This window comes from Crocuta crocuta, unplaced genomic scaffold, assembly GCF_008692635.1.
Source record: "Crocuta crocuta isolate KB4526 unplaced genomic scaffold, BGI_CrCroc_1.0 scaffold334, whole genome shotgun sequence".
Taxonomy (NCBI): Eukaryota; Metazoa; Chordata; class Mammalia; order Carnivora; family Hyaenidae; genus Crocuta; species Crocuta crocuta.
In genome coordinates this window covers 500,718-517,127 of record NW_027533260.1, presented here as the reverse complement: position 1 = coordinate 517,127, position 16,410 = coordinate 500,718, and the positions used below count along the sequence as shown (strand labels likewise).

At 44.0% G+C, this 16,410-nt stretch overlaps 1 protein-coding gene across 3 annotated transcripts; it reads left to right on the top strand.

The window, feature by feature from the left end:
* Nucleotides 1-196: 196 nt before the first annotated feature.
* On the top strand, nucleotides 197-14,552 carry ZNF613 (zinc finger protein 613). Of its 3 annotated transcripts, XM_077747252.1 has the most exons (5): nucleotides 197-277; nucleotides 5,056-5,256; nucleotides 7,434-7,560; nucleotides 7,807-7,899; nucleotides 12,812-14,552. In XM_077747252.1, the coding sequence occupies exons 2-5, from the start codon at nucleotides 5,242-5,244 to the stop codon at nucleotides 14,494-14,496; spliced, it is 1,920 nt and encodes a 639-aa protein (XP_077603378.1). In that variant the 5' UTR covers nucleotides 197-277; nucleotides 5,056-5,241; the 3' UTR covers nucleotides 14,497-14,552. The 3 variants fall into 3 exon arrangements, with proteins under 3 accessions (XP_077603378.1, XP_077603381.1, XP_077603379.1); XM_077747255.1 differs by lacking the exons at nucleotides 197-277; nucleotides 5,056-5,256; nucleotides 7,434-7,560 and adding an exon at nucleotides 8,412-8,518 and having other exon boundaries at nucleotides 7,810-7,899; XM_077747253.1 differs by lacking the exons at nucleotides 197-277; nucleotides 5,056-5,256; nucleotides 7,434-7,560 and having other exon boundaries at nucleotides 7,822-7,899; nucleotides 12,814-14,552.
* Nucleotides 14,553-16,410: the final 1,858 nt, after the last annotated feature.

Below are 16,410 nucleotides of genomic sequence, written 5' to 3'. Positions count from 1 at the left end.
TCACTGTGCCTGGTGTTGCCTGGCTACTCGCCAACAGGGCTACTTCGCCTTCAGTTCGTCAAATACTGAAGGATGGCCGCCTGGGAGACCCGTGGCCGGATGGGCGCGGACATATTGACTCCAGGAAAAGCCGGAAGTCCAGGTGTCCGTGTTCGGTAGAAACGCTGGCGGCCCTCGCCGGCCGCCGTCGCTGGCGGGGAGCTGGGCATGGGCGCGGCCGGAGAGTTCGCGGAAGTGCGGCTTGTAGGAGGTTTCCGTGGGGTCGATAGAAAATGAGGTCTGTGTGTGGGTCGGTCTGGGGAACAGGGTGAGAGGACCGAGGTGACTGAGGGGTCCGTGGGGGAGAGGAAGCAAGTGGGGGCCCGTGGTGGGGTATCTGTGGGTGCGGTGCCTTTGGAGTCGGACCTGAAGGATTGTGAGGGTTAGTGATTACAGGTCTGTCGAGGTCTACGTTTCCGAGTCTGCGGTCAGGATTTGGTGCCTGTCTGTAGCGCCTGGCGACTGCGGACTAGTTCCGGAGGTGGTTTTTGTTAGTGAAAGCGGTGTCCGCTTCGGATTCGGGTTTCGCCCTGTGGCTCAGTGATAGGAGCGGGGGCACAGGGGTAGCGAACTCCGGTGTCTGGTCCAGGTTTCGTGATTATTCCGAGGGTGGGGGAGTGACGAGTGTTTGGGGTCAGGTCCGGGTGTGTCAGCCCTTGAGAGGTTTGTGAGGGGTGAGGCAGGTTGGTGGGTGGGGGGCTTCCAACCTTCCTTTCTCTGTCAGCCCTTCCAACCCAAGCTCGAGTTTTGCCTTACACATCTCTTCCTCTTGACCCCGTAGATAGGAGAGCTTTGTTGGAATTCGAGAATTAAACACATCTAAAGTGGTAAGGTTTCTACTACAGACGGGGATTTTGCCCTTCCTGCAAGCTTATTGTGTGTGCACATACACACACTAGGAAATGCTTCTTTTCGATGCCACTGTAACACAAGTAAAATAATATTTCTTAATTTTAAACTTAAAAAGTTTATTTATTTATTGTGTGAGAGAGAGAGGAGGGAGAGTGAGAGAATCCCAAGCGGGCTTGGCGCTGTTAGCACAGAGCCGAAGTGGGGCTCCCTCTCATGACTGTGAGATTTTGCTTTTACTTCTGGATGTAAACCTGGTGTGGAATTGCTGGGTCACATGGTAAATATTTTTAACTGTTGGAGGAACCATCAGACTATTTTCCAAAGTGTTTGCACCATTTTACATTTCCATTAGCAGTTATGAGGGGTTCATTTCCTCCACATACTCACCAACACTTGCTGTTTTCTTTCCTTTTCTTTGTTTCTTTTCCTTTTTTTTTTTTTTACTATATCTCAATTGTGCTTTTGATTTTCATTTCTCTGAAGAATGATGTCAGTCATCTTTTCGTGTGCTTATGCTATGCATAACTTCAAAGCATATATCTTTTAACTAAATATAGTTAGCATTTCTTAAAGCTGCATAATATTTCACTGGATGTGTATACTTTTATTCATTCAATTCTCATTAGCAGACCTAAAATTATACTCTTTTATCAGCTTTGCATGCTTGTTCCATTGTTTATTTTGCAACGATTCCTAAAACTGGATTTTTCTGGATGCTACCAAAATCTCTATTGAAAGTATTCAATACAAACTGTTAAACCATGCCCCTAAAATAGTCATGTAACACTGCTCTAAGAAATGTATTTTAGGNCTCTCTCCTAGAAATAAATAAAAACATTAAAAAAATTAAAAAAGAAAAGAAATGTATTTTGGAATGCTATCAATATATTTATTTAATTTTAAAAAAATGTTTATTTACTTTGGAGAGAGAGGAAAAAGACAGAGTGTGAGCAGGGGAGGGGCAGAGAGATAAGGAGACACAGAATGTGAAGCTGGCTCCAGGCTCTGAGCTGTCAGCACTGAGCTCGACATAGGGCTCGAGCTCACAAATCATGACATCATGACCTGAGCCAAAGTCAGATGCTTAACTGACTGAGTCACCCAGGTGTCCCTATTTATTTACTTATAAGTAATCTCTACACCCAATGTGGGGCTCAGACTCATGACCCCAAGATCAAGAGTTGCATGCTCTTTGAACTGAGGCAGGTGCCCCAGAATGCGATCTACTTTTAGATACAAGTTCTGTAATCAGCCATCTGACCAAAACATTTTTTTTTCACACATCAGAAATATTATTTTTTTAGTTCATACAATGTAAGATGGAAAACTTATTTTTGGTATATGTTCACTCGAATCTCTGAAGTTCTGACCCTTATTTAATCACATTGGAGGAACTTTTAATAATATCCTTCCTCTTCTCTGATATTGATTATTCTTATTTGGTTCTTTTTTTCTCTTATTTGATTATCAGATTAATTGGGTAGGATTTCCAGAATAGTGTAATGAGGTGTTAATTGCTCATCCTTGTCTTGTTCTTGGCTTTAAAGAAGGTACTTGAGGGGCACCTGGGTGGCTCAGCCGGTTAAGCGCCCAACTTCGGCTCAGGTCATGATCTCACGGTTCATAGGTTCGAGCCCCGTGTTGGGCTCTGTGCTGACAGCTAACTCAGAGCCTGGAGCCTGTTTCAGATTCTGTGTCTCCCTCTCTCTCTGACCCTCCCCTGCTCATGCTCTCTCTCTCTCTCAGAAACAGGTAGAACGTTAAAAAAAAATAGAAAAAAAAGGTACTTGATTGTTTTACTGAACATATGTAGGTCATATTGGATTTTTTTTTATTGAGGTGAAATTCACAAAACAACATTAACTATTTTAAAGTCAACAATTCAGTGGGTTTTAATATAACATTGTGCACACACCACTTCTCTCTAGTTCCTGAACATTTTTATCTGAGAAAAAAACCTGAGAAAACCCGAAGCTGTCCCTCTGACTAATCTCTACACTCAATGCAAGCAGGAAATGAACAGTAAGGCAGAGTTGTAAATAGCTGTAATAGTTTGGCTAAGCACTGAAGGAGTACCCGGGAGCATCCTGGGATACAACACACAACCATGAAACATATCAAGTGAAAGAAGCCAGACACAAAGGTCACATGGTTTATGATTCCACTTATATAAAATATCCAGAATAGGTAAATCCACAAAGACAGAAAGCAGATTGGTGGTTGTCAGGGTCTGAGCGAGCAGGGGGGTGTAGAGAGACAGCTTAGGGTTTTCTCTGTTTTTTTCTGAGCAGGTTTCCTACCCTGTGCATGTACTTGGCTTTATGAATTCCGCAGTATGCACTGGTACTTTTTTTTACTTTAGATTTTTTTTTTAACGTTAATTCATTTTTAGAGACAGAGTGTGAGCGGGGGAGGGACAGAGAGAGAGGGAGACACAGCATCTGAAGTGGGCTCCAGGCTCCGAGCTATCAGCACAGAGTCCAATGTAGGGCTTGAACTCACTAACTGTGAAATCATGACCTGAGCTGAAGTTGAACACTTAACAAACTGAGCCACCCAGGCACCCCGCAAGTTGCCTGTTTCTTGATTGAGTGATCACTCTGCTGTTATAAACCTATGACTTTTTCAGAGTTATGATAAAGGTTTTGTTTTGTTTTTTATTCTGACAGTTCTTACTTTTTTTTTTTTTATGTTTCTTTGGAGGTATGAGCCCTTGAAACTTCCCTCTCTGTCATTGTCATTCAATGGGAATTTTCCTTCATGATGTACATGCGGGCTGTTTTGTTGATCACTGGTACTTTTTTAAAAAATAAACTGAACATGGGGCGTCTGGTTGGCTCATTTAGAGGAGTGTGCCACTCTTGATCTCAAGGTCATGAGTTTAAGCCCCACGTTGGGTGTAGAGATTACTTAAAAATAAATAAATAAAAATCTTAAAAAAAAAAATACACTGACTACAAATGCAATTTAAGTGATGGCTTCTAATCCATACCCTTTCTCTCCCCAGAGGTAATGGCTTTCCTTCCTTTCTTTCTACTTTCCTTCCTTCCTTCCCTCCTTCCTTCCTTCGATTAAAAAAAAAATTTTTTTAAGTCCATTTAGTTTTGAGAGAGTGTGCATGTGCATGAGCGGGGAGGGGCAGAGAAAGGGGGACAGAGGATCTGAAGCGGGCTCTGTGCTGGCAACTGAGAGCCTACTGCGGAGCTCAAACTCACAGACTGAGATCATGACCTGAGCTGAAGTCAGACACTTAACTGACTGGGCCACCCAGGCGCCCCGAGATTTTACCTTTTATATTTAATTTTTGTTAATGTTTTATTTATTTCTGAGAGAGAGACAGTGTGAGCAAGGGAGGGTGAGAGAGAGGAAGACATAGAATCTGAAACAGGCTTCAGGCTCTGAGCTGGCTGTCAGCACAGAGCCCAACGCGGGACTCGAACCCTCGAACCGTGAGATCATGACCTGAGCCGAAGTCGGCCGCCCAACCAACTCAACCACCCAGGCACCCCAGATATTACCTTTTTAAAGTAATCTCTACACCCATTATGGGGCTTGAACCCACAACCCTGAAATCAGGAATCACACACTTCACTGATTGGGCCAGTCTCTCATGACTTTCTTGAACTTGGTTTAAAGCATGTTTTTATACTTTCACTCAATGTGTATATGGCCAGAAAGAATAGTCTTGTTCTATATGCTTTAATTTTTTTCCATTGGTTTGTCTTTGTTTCTTTCACATAATCATTAATGAAAATGGTTTGTTAGGTAATGTTTTGCTGAGCACATTTGTCTTCAAACTGAGGCATGTACAAAGACTTTTGAACAGGTCCGTGAGCACCCGTGATTTTAAAGGAATAGATGTCCAGCTCCTCACCTTTCACATGACTCCTTCCAAACACTGGCCTCTGTGAGAGGCTCCAGTTGGGGGCGTCAAACTGTGTTATATCTCCTTTCATGACTCCTTTTACAGACCCCGCTTTCACTTCCTAAAAGAAAGCCCCCACATACTCACAATCAGGTTTCTTTGCTCCAGAGTGCAGTAGCCTCTGGGGCTCCAAACAAAGGGACAGGTGGCCTTGAAATTAGGTGAGCGACAGTAGCAGTGATAACATCTGGGCCCAGAGGAAATGTGCACTGAAAGTGAACTTAATTTTCATTCTACAGGTCGTAGTTTTGGGAGCAAAATCCATCAAGCGAAGCAAGGAGCAGATCTCAGGACCTGCGTGCAGTCATTTGTGGGGACACCATTGACCAGAGACCAAGATTTCTAACCAGGAATTTAGGGCGGTGCAAAGAGAAACTAAAGACACAGCGTCACCATTACTGGCTGTTTTCCAATAACAGAAGAAAATGATTAAGGACCAGGTGGCTTTATTTTATTCTTCATTCTGTGATTGATTTTGGGGGGACTTTAAAATGCAACTGAATTAAATGGAAAAGTAGAAACTAGTAAATAGGATTTGTGCAGAAGTAGATTTAGATTCCAACTCCAGTATCAAGACAGATAGGCTCAGGACCATGTTATTGTTAGAGTCCACACTGACTAACTCGTGTTAGAACATCCCAAGTGCCTGGAGCATCTTGCAGGCTACGTTAGCTTCAGCTTATGTCCAGTGTCTCCGACGGCCTTTGCAACTGGAGAATCACGATGATCATGGGATAGAACATGACTGGGGAAAAAGCAGACTTGTTCCACAAGGATGTCACTATGTAGTTCATGGCACTTAGGCATCCGGACTTTTGTTCAGGGGTGCTTCCTAGACGTGATATGGCGCCCTGAACTTCAGCTTTCTCCTAAATGCAAAAGAGGGTTTGTCAGAGGCCTCTTTGAGAGTAGATCAGGAGACCTCAGGGGGCATAGTTTTTTCTGGGACCATAATGAGGGGACCCATGGACCTTGCCTTGCAGCTGTTAGGGTTAATCTGGAAATAAATCTGGAAATTTAATCTGGAAATAAAACCCATGTGACTTAAGAAAATGGAAAGACCACATGACTTTCAAAGGTCCTTATGAACAGGGGGCTGAACTGATTGGTGTTTGAGTTCAGATATGGCAGCAGGGAGTTGAAGGTAATGTTGTCGGGTAAGGTTGTTGGGATCCAGGGGGTTTCCTTTCAAACTCCCCCTTATGTTAGCACACGTTCCTTACTCACGTTCAAAGCCAATTTCTGTCTCCTATTTTATTTTATTTTATTTGCTAAAAATTTTTAAAAATATTTATTTATTTTTGAGAGAGAGAGAGCATGAGCAGGGGAGAGGCAGAGAAAGAGAAACACAGAGTCTGAAGCAGGCTCCAGACTGTATCAGAGTCCGATGTAGGGCTCAAAACCATGGACCGAGAGATCATGACCTGAGCTGAAGTTGGATGCTTAACTGATTGAGCCATCGAGGCACCCCATTGAGATACAGTATATTTTAAAGTTTATTTGTTTTGAGAGAGAAAGTATGTGTGTGAGTAAGGGAGGGGCAGAGGGAGTGGGAGAGAGAGAATCTCAGCAGGTCCTGTGACTCAGAGCTCAAACCCACAAACTGTGAGATCATGACCTGAGCCGAAATCAAGTCGGCCACTTAAGTGACTGAGCCATCCAGGTGCTGTCTCCTTCTATTACCTTTTAAAAATTAATCCTACAGAAATACCTAGATATAATTTAAAGGTAAAAAAACTCCAGTGATTACAGAGTTACACAGCAAAAGTAGGATTCTTCTTCATGTATATATACAGCCAGTGCTTCAAATATATACATTGCAAATGTTTTTAGTTTAGTAGAATTTAATGACTGCTTACTACAGAAGCTTCTGATTTGTTGAATGATGCTTGACTGCATGCTTACTGAATACTTTGTTATACATAGGTTTGAACATAGATGTAGATGTATTTGGCTTCTATAACAATGTAGTTTAGGGGCGCCTGGGTGGCTTAGTCGGTTAAGCGTCTGACTTTCACTTAGGTCATGATCTCGCGGTTCGTGGGTTCGAGCCCCGCGTCGGGCTCTGTGCTGACTGCCAGCTCAGAGCCTGGAGCCTGTTTCGGAGTCTGTGTCTCCCTCTCTCTCTGACCCTCCCCTGCTCACGCTGTCTCTCTCTCTCTCTCTCTCCTAGAAATAAAAAAATAAAAATATTTAAAAAAACAAAAAAAACAAAAAAAAACAATGTAGTTTAATAAATATCCAAAGACCTGGGGTGCCTGGGTGGTTCATTCAGCTAAGTGTCCGACTTTGGCTCAGGTCATGATCTTGCAGTTCACTCTTTGAGCCCCGCATTGTGCTCTGTGTGTCAGCACAGAGCCTGGAGCCTGCTTTGGATTCTGTGTCTCCCTCCCCCGCTCACACTTTGTCTCTCTCTCTCAAAAATAAATAAACATTAACATTTTTAAAAATAAAATTTAAAAATAAGACAAAAATAATTAATTTTAAAAATATATCCAAAGACCTAAGTGTATAGATGTGGCCTAGTTGGTGAAAATGAGCAGAACAACTTCTTCATATTCTCTCCATTTCAGGAACTAGAGGACCAGTCGTATTAAACAGGACCATGTCGTTACAGGAATCGCTGACACTGGAGGATGTGGCCGTGGACTTCTCCCGGGAGGAGTGGCGGCTTCTGGCCCCCTCCCAGAAGGACCTGTACCGGGACGTGATGCTGGAGAACTACAGGAACCTGGTGTCCGTGGGTGAGGACGACTCCCCTGTGTCTCAGAAGGTGTCCTCTGTGGGCTTCGGAGAGCTCTGGCGTGTCTGTGCTGCTCTGCAGTGTAGATTCTCAGTCCCCTCTCTGGCCCCAGATTTGAGGGTGTCCTGTGCCTTTCCCGAGAGATCTTTATCTTTGCCTTCCAGCAAATTGCAATTGCATGGCCCCTGTGTGGCAGACTACGGCCCAGGTCACAGAGTCTGCCTCTTCTGTCATTTCCCACCAACAGGGTATGTGGCCAGCAAGCCAGATGCGCTCTCCAGACTGGAACGAGGGGGAGTGTGGACGATGGAAGATGAAATCCGCTGGCGAATCTGGCCAGGTGAGGGAACCAGCAGGGAGGATGGCGAGGAAGTCGCATTTAGTCACTCAGAGGTATCACAGCTGCAAGGGTGACTGAGGACCTGTGTCACAGAGCTCCGGAAATATCCCATAGAAGGTCCTTTGTCTTTCAGGTGCTTAGAGGACCTATCTCTGTTTGAGTTCAATCCGTGTTTATTTCATACAGGTCTCCGTTGTTTTTCTCCTCTGGGTTTCTTTTTAGAATCCTCCAATCTCTTCAGCCTTCTTTGCCTGGCACTGTATCATCACCTCTGCCTTCTTCTCTTGCTCCAAAAGTCCACCTTCCATGCCTCTCTCCAAAGAGAAATGTTCAATTTGAGTACCGGCTTCTGACTAGTGCCCCTTCCTGTCCCTTTGGATAACGTCAATTTCCCTTCCTAACATTCACCTCCAGTCATTAACTCTCTCTCCAGTCTCTTCCCCTCTGGAGAATGGAGGGTGAGGCTGAAAGTTCCAAGCTTCTCATCATGGCTTCGTCTTTCTGCTGTCCAGCCCCCATCCAGCAAGCAGCCCACCCAGAGTCACTTTATGAGAACAAAAGGCATTCTTATTACCCAGGAAATTCCAAGCGACTTGTGAGCCCTGTGTCAGGAACCAAGGTCAGTAACCAATCATTAGAACAGAAGATGCTGAGTGCTCTTATCACTGAGGAAATTGTAAGGGTTTTGGGGGCTTTCTGTGGGAACCAGGGCGGTGAAGTGTGTTTTTCCCTAGACACTTCCTTACCTCCTTAGCTCCCTTATTTAAAGCCTTTTGATTTCTTAAAATTTCTCATTCTTTGTTCTCCGCCCAGATGACATCATTCAACCCCATGCCTGCTTTGTTTTAATTTTCTTGTATAATTGTTCATTCTGATCATTATTTTATTTTATTTATTTTTTAAAATATAATTTATTATCAAATTGGCTTACATACAACACCCACTGCTCATCCCAGCAAGTGCCCTCCTCAAGGCCCATCACCCACCTTCCCCTCTCCCCCACCCCCATCAATCCTCAGTTTGTTCTCTGTATTTAAGAGTCTCTTATGGTTTGCCTTCCTCCCTCTCTGTTAACTATTTTTCCCCCTTCCCTTTCTCCATGGTCCTCTGTTAAGTTTCTCAAGCTGATCATTATTTTAGTCTTCTTATTTGAGCTGCTGGATTCATTCTCGTGAGTCTTTCCTTTTCCTTGTGATAATCACCAACATTAAGTCCCAACTAATCACATTACCAGTCTTATATAGGATGGAAATTTCTCTTCGGTTAACTGTCTCCATAATATGCTGTCTCTTGCTTATTTAGAATTTGCTCCCCTTTTCCTAAAGTCAAGGTCAGCTGTATTTGAAGGAGTCTTTTTAATGTGTTCTATACATAAGGATCTTTCCTTGGTTCATCGTCTGAAAGATTTTCTGATTACCTTAAATGGATTTTTGGTGGCCCAGTACATATGAGCACCAACAGCCGTGAGCGACAACAGCAAAAACAAATTATTTTCAGAGACGACATTGTACGAAGAGAAAGTTAAGCAAAATAAGCAAATAAATGTGATGTCTTGTGGGGAAAAGTCCAGGAAGATCGGTGAGACAGCAGTGGAGACAGCAGTGGAATCGTATGCGAGGCCCCGGAGCTGCCAGAGGAGATGGGAGTCGGGCTGGGGCCTCTAGGCTTAGGTCTTCAGGGATGGGAGTAACTCTTTGGTAAGAGCCTTTGAGCAGCTGTATGAGGGGTGTGAGGGCCTGGGGTGAACTGAGTTGCCAGAGGACATCATAGCAAATTCAAAGGCCTGAGGCAGGAACATGTTTGAGGAACTTCAGGGAAGCTAATGTGAGTACAGGGAAGGGAGCCAGAGGGACAATGGCTGATGATCACATGGAGATAAGGGCAATGGAGTCGCACCTTGAGTTTAGATTAGACAGCTTGTGTATGAACTTGGAAGGACATTTCAAGGGCTTGATATTTTTAAAACATTTTTTTTTTTGAGAGAGAGAGAGAAGACAGGCAGGGAAAGAGCAAAGAGAGAGGGAGAGAGAATCCCAAGCAGGCTGCATACTGTAGGCACAGAGCCCGTGCAGGGCTCGAACTTGCAGTGAGATCACGACCTGAGCCGAAATCAAGAGTCTGTTCCTTAAATGACTGAGCCACCCAGGTGCCCCAAGAACTTGATATTTTTAAATAATGAGATAAGAAAGCATTAGAGAGTTTTCAGTAGGAGATGAATACAAAGTCATTTATATTTAAGACGATAGCTTTGGCTACTTTGTAGAAAAGAATGGTAAGAGCTGAGGCTGAGGGCTGAAATCCAGTTGGGAACCTGTTGCTATAGTCCAGGATACCTGGACAGAGAGGGTGAGGGTGGTCAGCTTCTGAATGTGTTTATAAAGAGGGCAGGATCCAGTAGATCTTGTATAGTATGTGGACAAGTTAAGAAGAGCCTTGGACAAGGGTATCTGGGTGGCTCAGTTGGTTAAGCATCTGACTTCTGCTCAGGTCATGATCTCGTGGTCTGTGAGTTCAAGCCTCGCATCGGGCTCTGTGCTGACAGCTCAGAGCCTGGAGCCTACTTTGGATTCTGTGTCTCCCTCTCTCTCTCTCAAGTAACTATTAAAAAAAAAAAAAAAGAGAGAGCCGTGACCAACTAGGAGTCAGAAAGATGGTATACATTAAATGCAGGGTTTTCTTTTCTTTTGAGAGTGTGCTTTTGTTCGATTCAGGGTGATGGCCTGGGCTAGTCTATATATAATGCCATAAGCAGGCCCTCTTGAGCCTAATTGGTTGAGCCACAGTCTTCATATGTGCTGGAAGATACTGAATTTAGTGAGAAGTAAAGCAATATATTCTAGGAGTAAGATTTTAGTAGAAAATAGAGGACAGGGACTCCTGGGTGGCTCAGTTGGTTGAGTGTCCGACTTGGGCTCAGGTCATGATCTTGTGGGTATGTGAGCTCGAGCCCCGCATTGGGCTCTCTGCTGTCAGTGCAGGGCCCACTTCGGATCCTCTGTCCCCTCTCTCTGCCCCTCACCTGCTCATCCACATGCATGCACTCTCTCTCTCTCACACAAATAATAAACATTAAAAAAGGAAAGAAAGAAAATAGAGAACAAAATGGCATGTAAGATGTGGAAGTTCAGCTTTTAAATGAGGTGTCTTGTGCTACAGTTCTGGGCTGTGTGAAGTTAATTGTCAGTGAACAGTAAAGCTTGGAATACTTTAGAAACCAAGGGGAAACAGCTTACAGTGACATAGATGGGGGAAGGGTAGCATGATATGTGGGAGCCATAAATAGGATTGGAGTAAAGATGATGAAGGGCAAAGAATGCAGGGATGAGTGTGGAAATGGCCATGGCTATGTGGGGCTGTCAGAGAATCAGCCTGACTCCAGCCACATAAAGACCAGGTTTAGAAGAAATTTGTAGGAGAACTAGTGGAGCATAAGCATGGATAAATGGGGTATCGTTGGAGACGTAACTTATTTCCAGGGTAACTGTTGGAGACTTGCTTAGTTATTGAGGTAGAATGGTGGAGCTGTTTGATTTGTATCGTCCTTGGATATAGGGTCTCCCTTTTTACCTGGGTCACAGCAGTGTCTATGCATACAGTAGGTCTAAGAAAAATGGAAGGCAAAGCCACCAAGAGTCTTGGTCTGGGATCAGAAGTGTGATCCTTTAGCACCCCGTACATGATGGAAACCAAGAGGGGCACCTGGGTGGCTCAGTCCATTAAGCATTCAACTCTTGATGATGGCTCCAGTCATGATTTCACAGTTTGTGAGTTCGACCCCCACATCAGGCTTTGTGCTGACAGCTACAGCGCAGAGCCTGCTTGGGATTCTCTGTCTCCCTCTCTCTCTGCCTCCTCCCCTGCCCCACCAATGCTCTCTCTCTCTCTCAAAAATAAATAAACATTTTAAAACCCAAACTCCTAATGTTCCAGTAATTGTAAACATGGGTCATTCCTTCATCTTTCAACAAACTCATTTTTCCAAGCACGAACCCAATCCGGTTTTCGGTCTTTATGTGCTCTTTATACACTGATGACTTCTACGTTGTTATTTCTTGTTGAGACCTTTCTCAGGATTTACATAATCAATCAAGCTCTTCATGTCTGAAGATAGCTCTTCAGGGCTATCATCATAAACCCCTCTGAAGGCTGATATGCTCACTTGATTTCCCCACATTCCAAAGCCCAATAATATTTCCCATCTTATTAAAAGTCACTACCCCCTGTCCATTGGCCCAGGTCAAATACTTTAGAATAAGACCTGATTCCTCACATTTATAATTCCCCCCCAAGTTGAAACCGGCAGTGAGCCTTGTCTTCTCTGTCCACATTATGTTCTGACTTCCCTCCACCTTACCCTCGGTTGCTCCCTGAACCCACTTTTCACAGTTTGACTTTCTCTGTCACTGCTTGCTTATTCAGTTTTTCCAAACTAGAATATATGCTTAGTGGAAACAAGAAATGTATTTCTATGCCCTCATCACCAGCACAATGCTTGGTACATGGTCATAGTTTCCTAAGGACTTGGGGGTGTATGAATGTGTCCCACAACATTTTGAAACAAATATCCCTCTATCTCCTTGTGCTTCTAGGAACTTGGTTTTAACCATTTTACAATCTCAGCATGCTTTGTAAGGTTACAGTTAGAAAGCAGCCAAATCTATGTTTATTCATTTTGAGTGATCTAACATTATTTATGTACTGACTATTCTTACTTTTTTTCTTTGCTTATATTATTGTGCTAACCTTTGTCCAAATGATAACAAACATATTTCCTTGGAGTCTCTTTAAAATAAGGTCATAGTGTTGTCAGTAAGGAGCCAGCCTACACAAAGCCACTTGTGAAATAGTTTTAGTATATACCAAGCTGATATATCAAGCTCACAGAAAGATTCATTCTTCTCTTCTTTCCTAGAGATCAAGAAAGATGGTGGTCATCTTCAGGGGCACTTGCAAAATCAAAGATGTCCAAAGAGAATGAAACAATGCCATGAACATAATGCATTTGGAAACATCGTTCATCAGAATAAAAGTAATTTTCCTTTAAGGCAAAGTCATGACATCTTTGGCTTACATGGGAAAACACTGAAGTCAAATTTAAGTTCAGTTAACCAGAACAGGAGCTACGAAGTAAAGAACCTGGCTGAGGTTAATGGAGACATGAAATCCTTCTCCCATACAAAGCATGACCAGTATTGTATTGAAATTAAATTTCCTGAATGTGGATATTCTGTGGGTACAAATTTCCAATTCATCAAGCATCAGAGAACTCAGAAGATGGAGAAACCCCATGTATGTAGTGAGTGTGGCAAAGGCTTCTTCAAGAAGTCTCAGCTCATGGATCATCAGAGAGTTCACACAGGAGAGAAGCCTCACAGATGCAGCATATGCGGGAAAGCCTTTTCCAGAAAGTCCAGGCTAACCGAACATCAGAAAACTCACACAGGAGAGAGGCGGTACGAATGCACTGAGTGTGACAGAACATTCCCCAAGAAATCACGGCTCCTTGTGCATCAGAAGACACATACAGGAGAGAAGCCCTATGTATGCAGTGAGTGTGGAAAAGGCTTCTTCAAGAAGTCTCGGCTCATTAATCATCAGAGAGTTCACACAGGAGAGAAACCCCATGGATGCAGTCTGTGTGACAAGGCATTTTCCAGAAAGTCCAGGCTCATTGAACACCAGAGAACCCACACGGGAGAAAAGCCTTACGAATGCACTGAATGTGACAAAACGTTCCGCTGGAAGTCACAGCTCAATGCCCATCAGAAGACTCACACAGGAGAGAAACCGTATATATGCAGTGAGTGTGGGAAAGGCTTCATTCAGAAGGGCAATCTCATCGTACATCAGCGGACGCACACGGGGGAGAAACCTTATGTATGCAGCGACTGTGGGAAAGGCTTCATTCAGAAGGGCAATCTCCTTAAACATCAGCGAATTCACACTGGAGAGAAACCCTATGTGTGCACCGACTGTGGCAAAGGCTTTAGCCAGAAGACCTGCCTCATATCGCATCAGCGATTTCACACTGGAAAGACTCCCTTTGTGTGTACCGAGTGTGGAAAATCCTGTTCCCACAAGTCCGGTCTCATTAACCACCGGAGAATTCACACAGGAGAGAAACCCTACACCTGCAGTGACTGCGGGAAGGCCTTTAGAGATAAGTCGTGCCTTAATCGCCACCGGAGAACTCATACAGGAGAGAGGCCCTACGGATGCACTGACTGTGGAAAAGCTTTCTCCTACCTGTCATGCCTCGTTTACCATAAGGGAATGTTGCATGCGAGAGAGAAAGACGCACGCCCGGTCGCGGTGGGGAATCCTTTCTCAGAGAGCCACAGCTCATCACATTCAGGTGATAGCACGCAGGAGAAAGACCCTGTTAATAAAGTGGACATGCCTTCTGTAGCAGCTAAGACATTACACCTCCGTGGGCTCCTAGCAGATAGGAACATAGCCAGAGTGGGACAGCCAGGTGCTGATGTGCACCATCGGCAGATAACCGAGTTTGCACAGGGAAACCTTTTGAATGCAGTGAATGTGCTGGTTCCTTCACTGATCAGTTGCCTCATAGTTTATGCCCCCAAAAGCCCATAGGAATAAAGTGTGATACAATCCAAGTGGAAAACCCTTGAATAAAACCTTCCAGGTCAGTGTGTGGCTGACAACTGTAACACATAGTGTAAAGACCAGGGATAGTCTAAGGACAAATAGGATAAAGAGCGAGAAAGCCTCTGTGGAAAGGTAGACCCTAGTGGGTGTCTCATGGGGCCCCGATCAGCAGCGAGCTCATAGCTGGGAGACCTACGATGACCGTGGGAAAGTCCTTCCCCAGAAAGAGGACCTTACTAGGTGCCAGAGGGCTCCCGGGGAAATCCTACAGGAAAAGGGGCTCTGCACACACCGACTGTGGAACGTCTTCAGCAAACACATCAAGTGAATAAGCCCTGTGAACGTGACTATTTCAGAGACTTCTGCCAGAAGTCTAACCTCATTTCACATCAGATAATGTGCATAGTGTCCATTTTAGGACAATATACCTTGAATCAGATTCCTAATTTATATGATGGTGACTCCTTAACTCAAAGGAGGTGGTATGTGCTGCACATCAGTGGTTTGAATTATAACAGTGCACCCCCTTTTCGGGGGGGGGGCATGAATCTTTCATTCCAACCCAGGGTCATTATTTGGTTAGCTCTTGTATTTCTTTGGTTCTAAATTGATTCAGTTTATTTTAGACTGCTGAAGTCCTTCAAATGGAAGGTGAATACATTTAATTCAGTAATGTACCATGGCATATTTGGATATGTTTGACTTTGTAAATATCCCCCAAAGGAACAACTGCTCGGAACTCCTGAATTACCTATCAGCCAAGTTCTTTACCTAGAAGACAATTCCCATCCAGTACACACATCACTCAGAAAACCTTTCATTAGCTATTTCCTTTACTTGGTAAAGTATGAGCTACAGATGCTGACAGTAGCGAACTAAGTAAGAGTCCTTGCTGCCTTTGAACTGGCATTTTTTTTAAATGTTTTATTTATTTTTGAGAGATAGAGACAGTGTGAGCAGGGGAGGGTCAGAGAGAGAGGGAGTCACAGAATCCGAAGATAGGCTCCAGGCTCTGAGCTAGCTGCCAGCACAGAGCCCGACACAGGGCTCGAACCCACAAACTACAAGATCATGACCTGAGCCGAAGTCAGATGCTTAACCGACTGAGCCACCCAGGCGCCCCTCTTTTTTCTTTTTAATCTGGATTACATGCATATAGCTATTTGACCCTGTGGCACATGTAATCAAAGGATGGTTACACCTACAATTAGTTGAAACGGACATGGGATAGAAGGTACAAAGTATCCTGGTCACTTCTTGTTCAAGGGGCATGTTATTATTTGGAGAGGGAAGGGGAAAGGATTCACTTGGTTTTATGCGTGTAAAATAGGATATGGATACTTTTTAGCAGATTCATATCTTTCTACCTGGAGTATAAATTCCTATCTGGATAATTTATAGATATTCATATATTCCCCTGCACATAGCAAACTGGAAACAATTCCCATGGCTTTGAAAGGCAGTTGAAAGAAAATGTATGGCCTAAATGAATGACCCAGTGGACTGATCAATTAAGCGGATTTGTGTTCACTGAAGGAAAGGAGCCACAGGAAAGAAATTTCAAAGATCAGAAAATTAAAAAAAAAAAATCCTGACTAGAGGCCCCTGGCAATAGAGAAGGGGAGGATCACAGAAGGAATAGGATCCTCAGAGCAAGCTCAATTGTTAGAAAATGACATCTCTTCTAACAGGGCAGTGTGTTAGATGGATGGAGGTGAGATTTCTTCGAGCCGTGAAGAGCCCTGACCCTCGTTTGTCATCTCCGGGATCCCGGCTCCTTTGTGATGTGATGAACTGGAACGTGATGTAGCTTCATTGTGCTCACTGACCTGGGAACGGGCCTATGTCCTGTCTCCTGTACTCGGGGTTCTTGCCTTTGCTTCAGGAAAGATCTATCCA

Bases quoted from the DNA above. Each gene is read 5' to 3' on its own strand.
- ZNF613 (XM_077747252.1), top strand. The intron at 7,561-7,806 runs GTGAGGACGACT...TCCCACCAACAG, and splicing joins CAGGAACCTGGTGTCCGTGG to GGTATGTGGCCAGCAAGCCA. The intron at 7,900-12,811 runs GTGAGGGAACCA...CTTCTTTCCTAG, and splicing joins CCGCTGGCGAATCTGGCCAG to AGATCAAGAAAGATGGTGGT.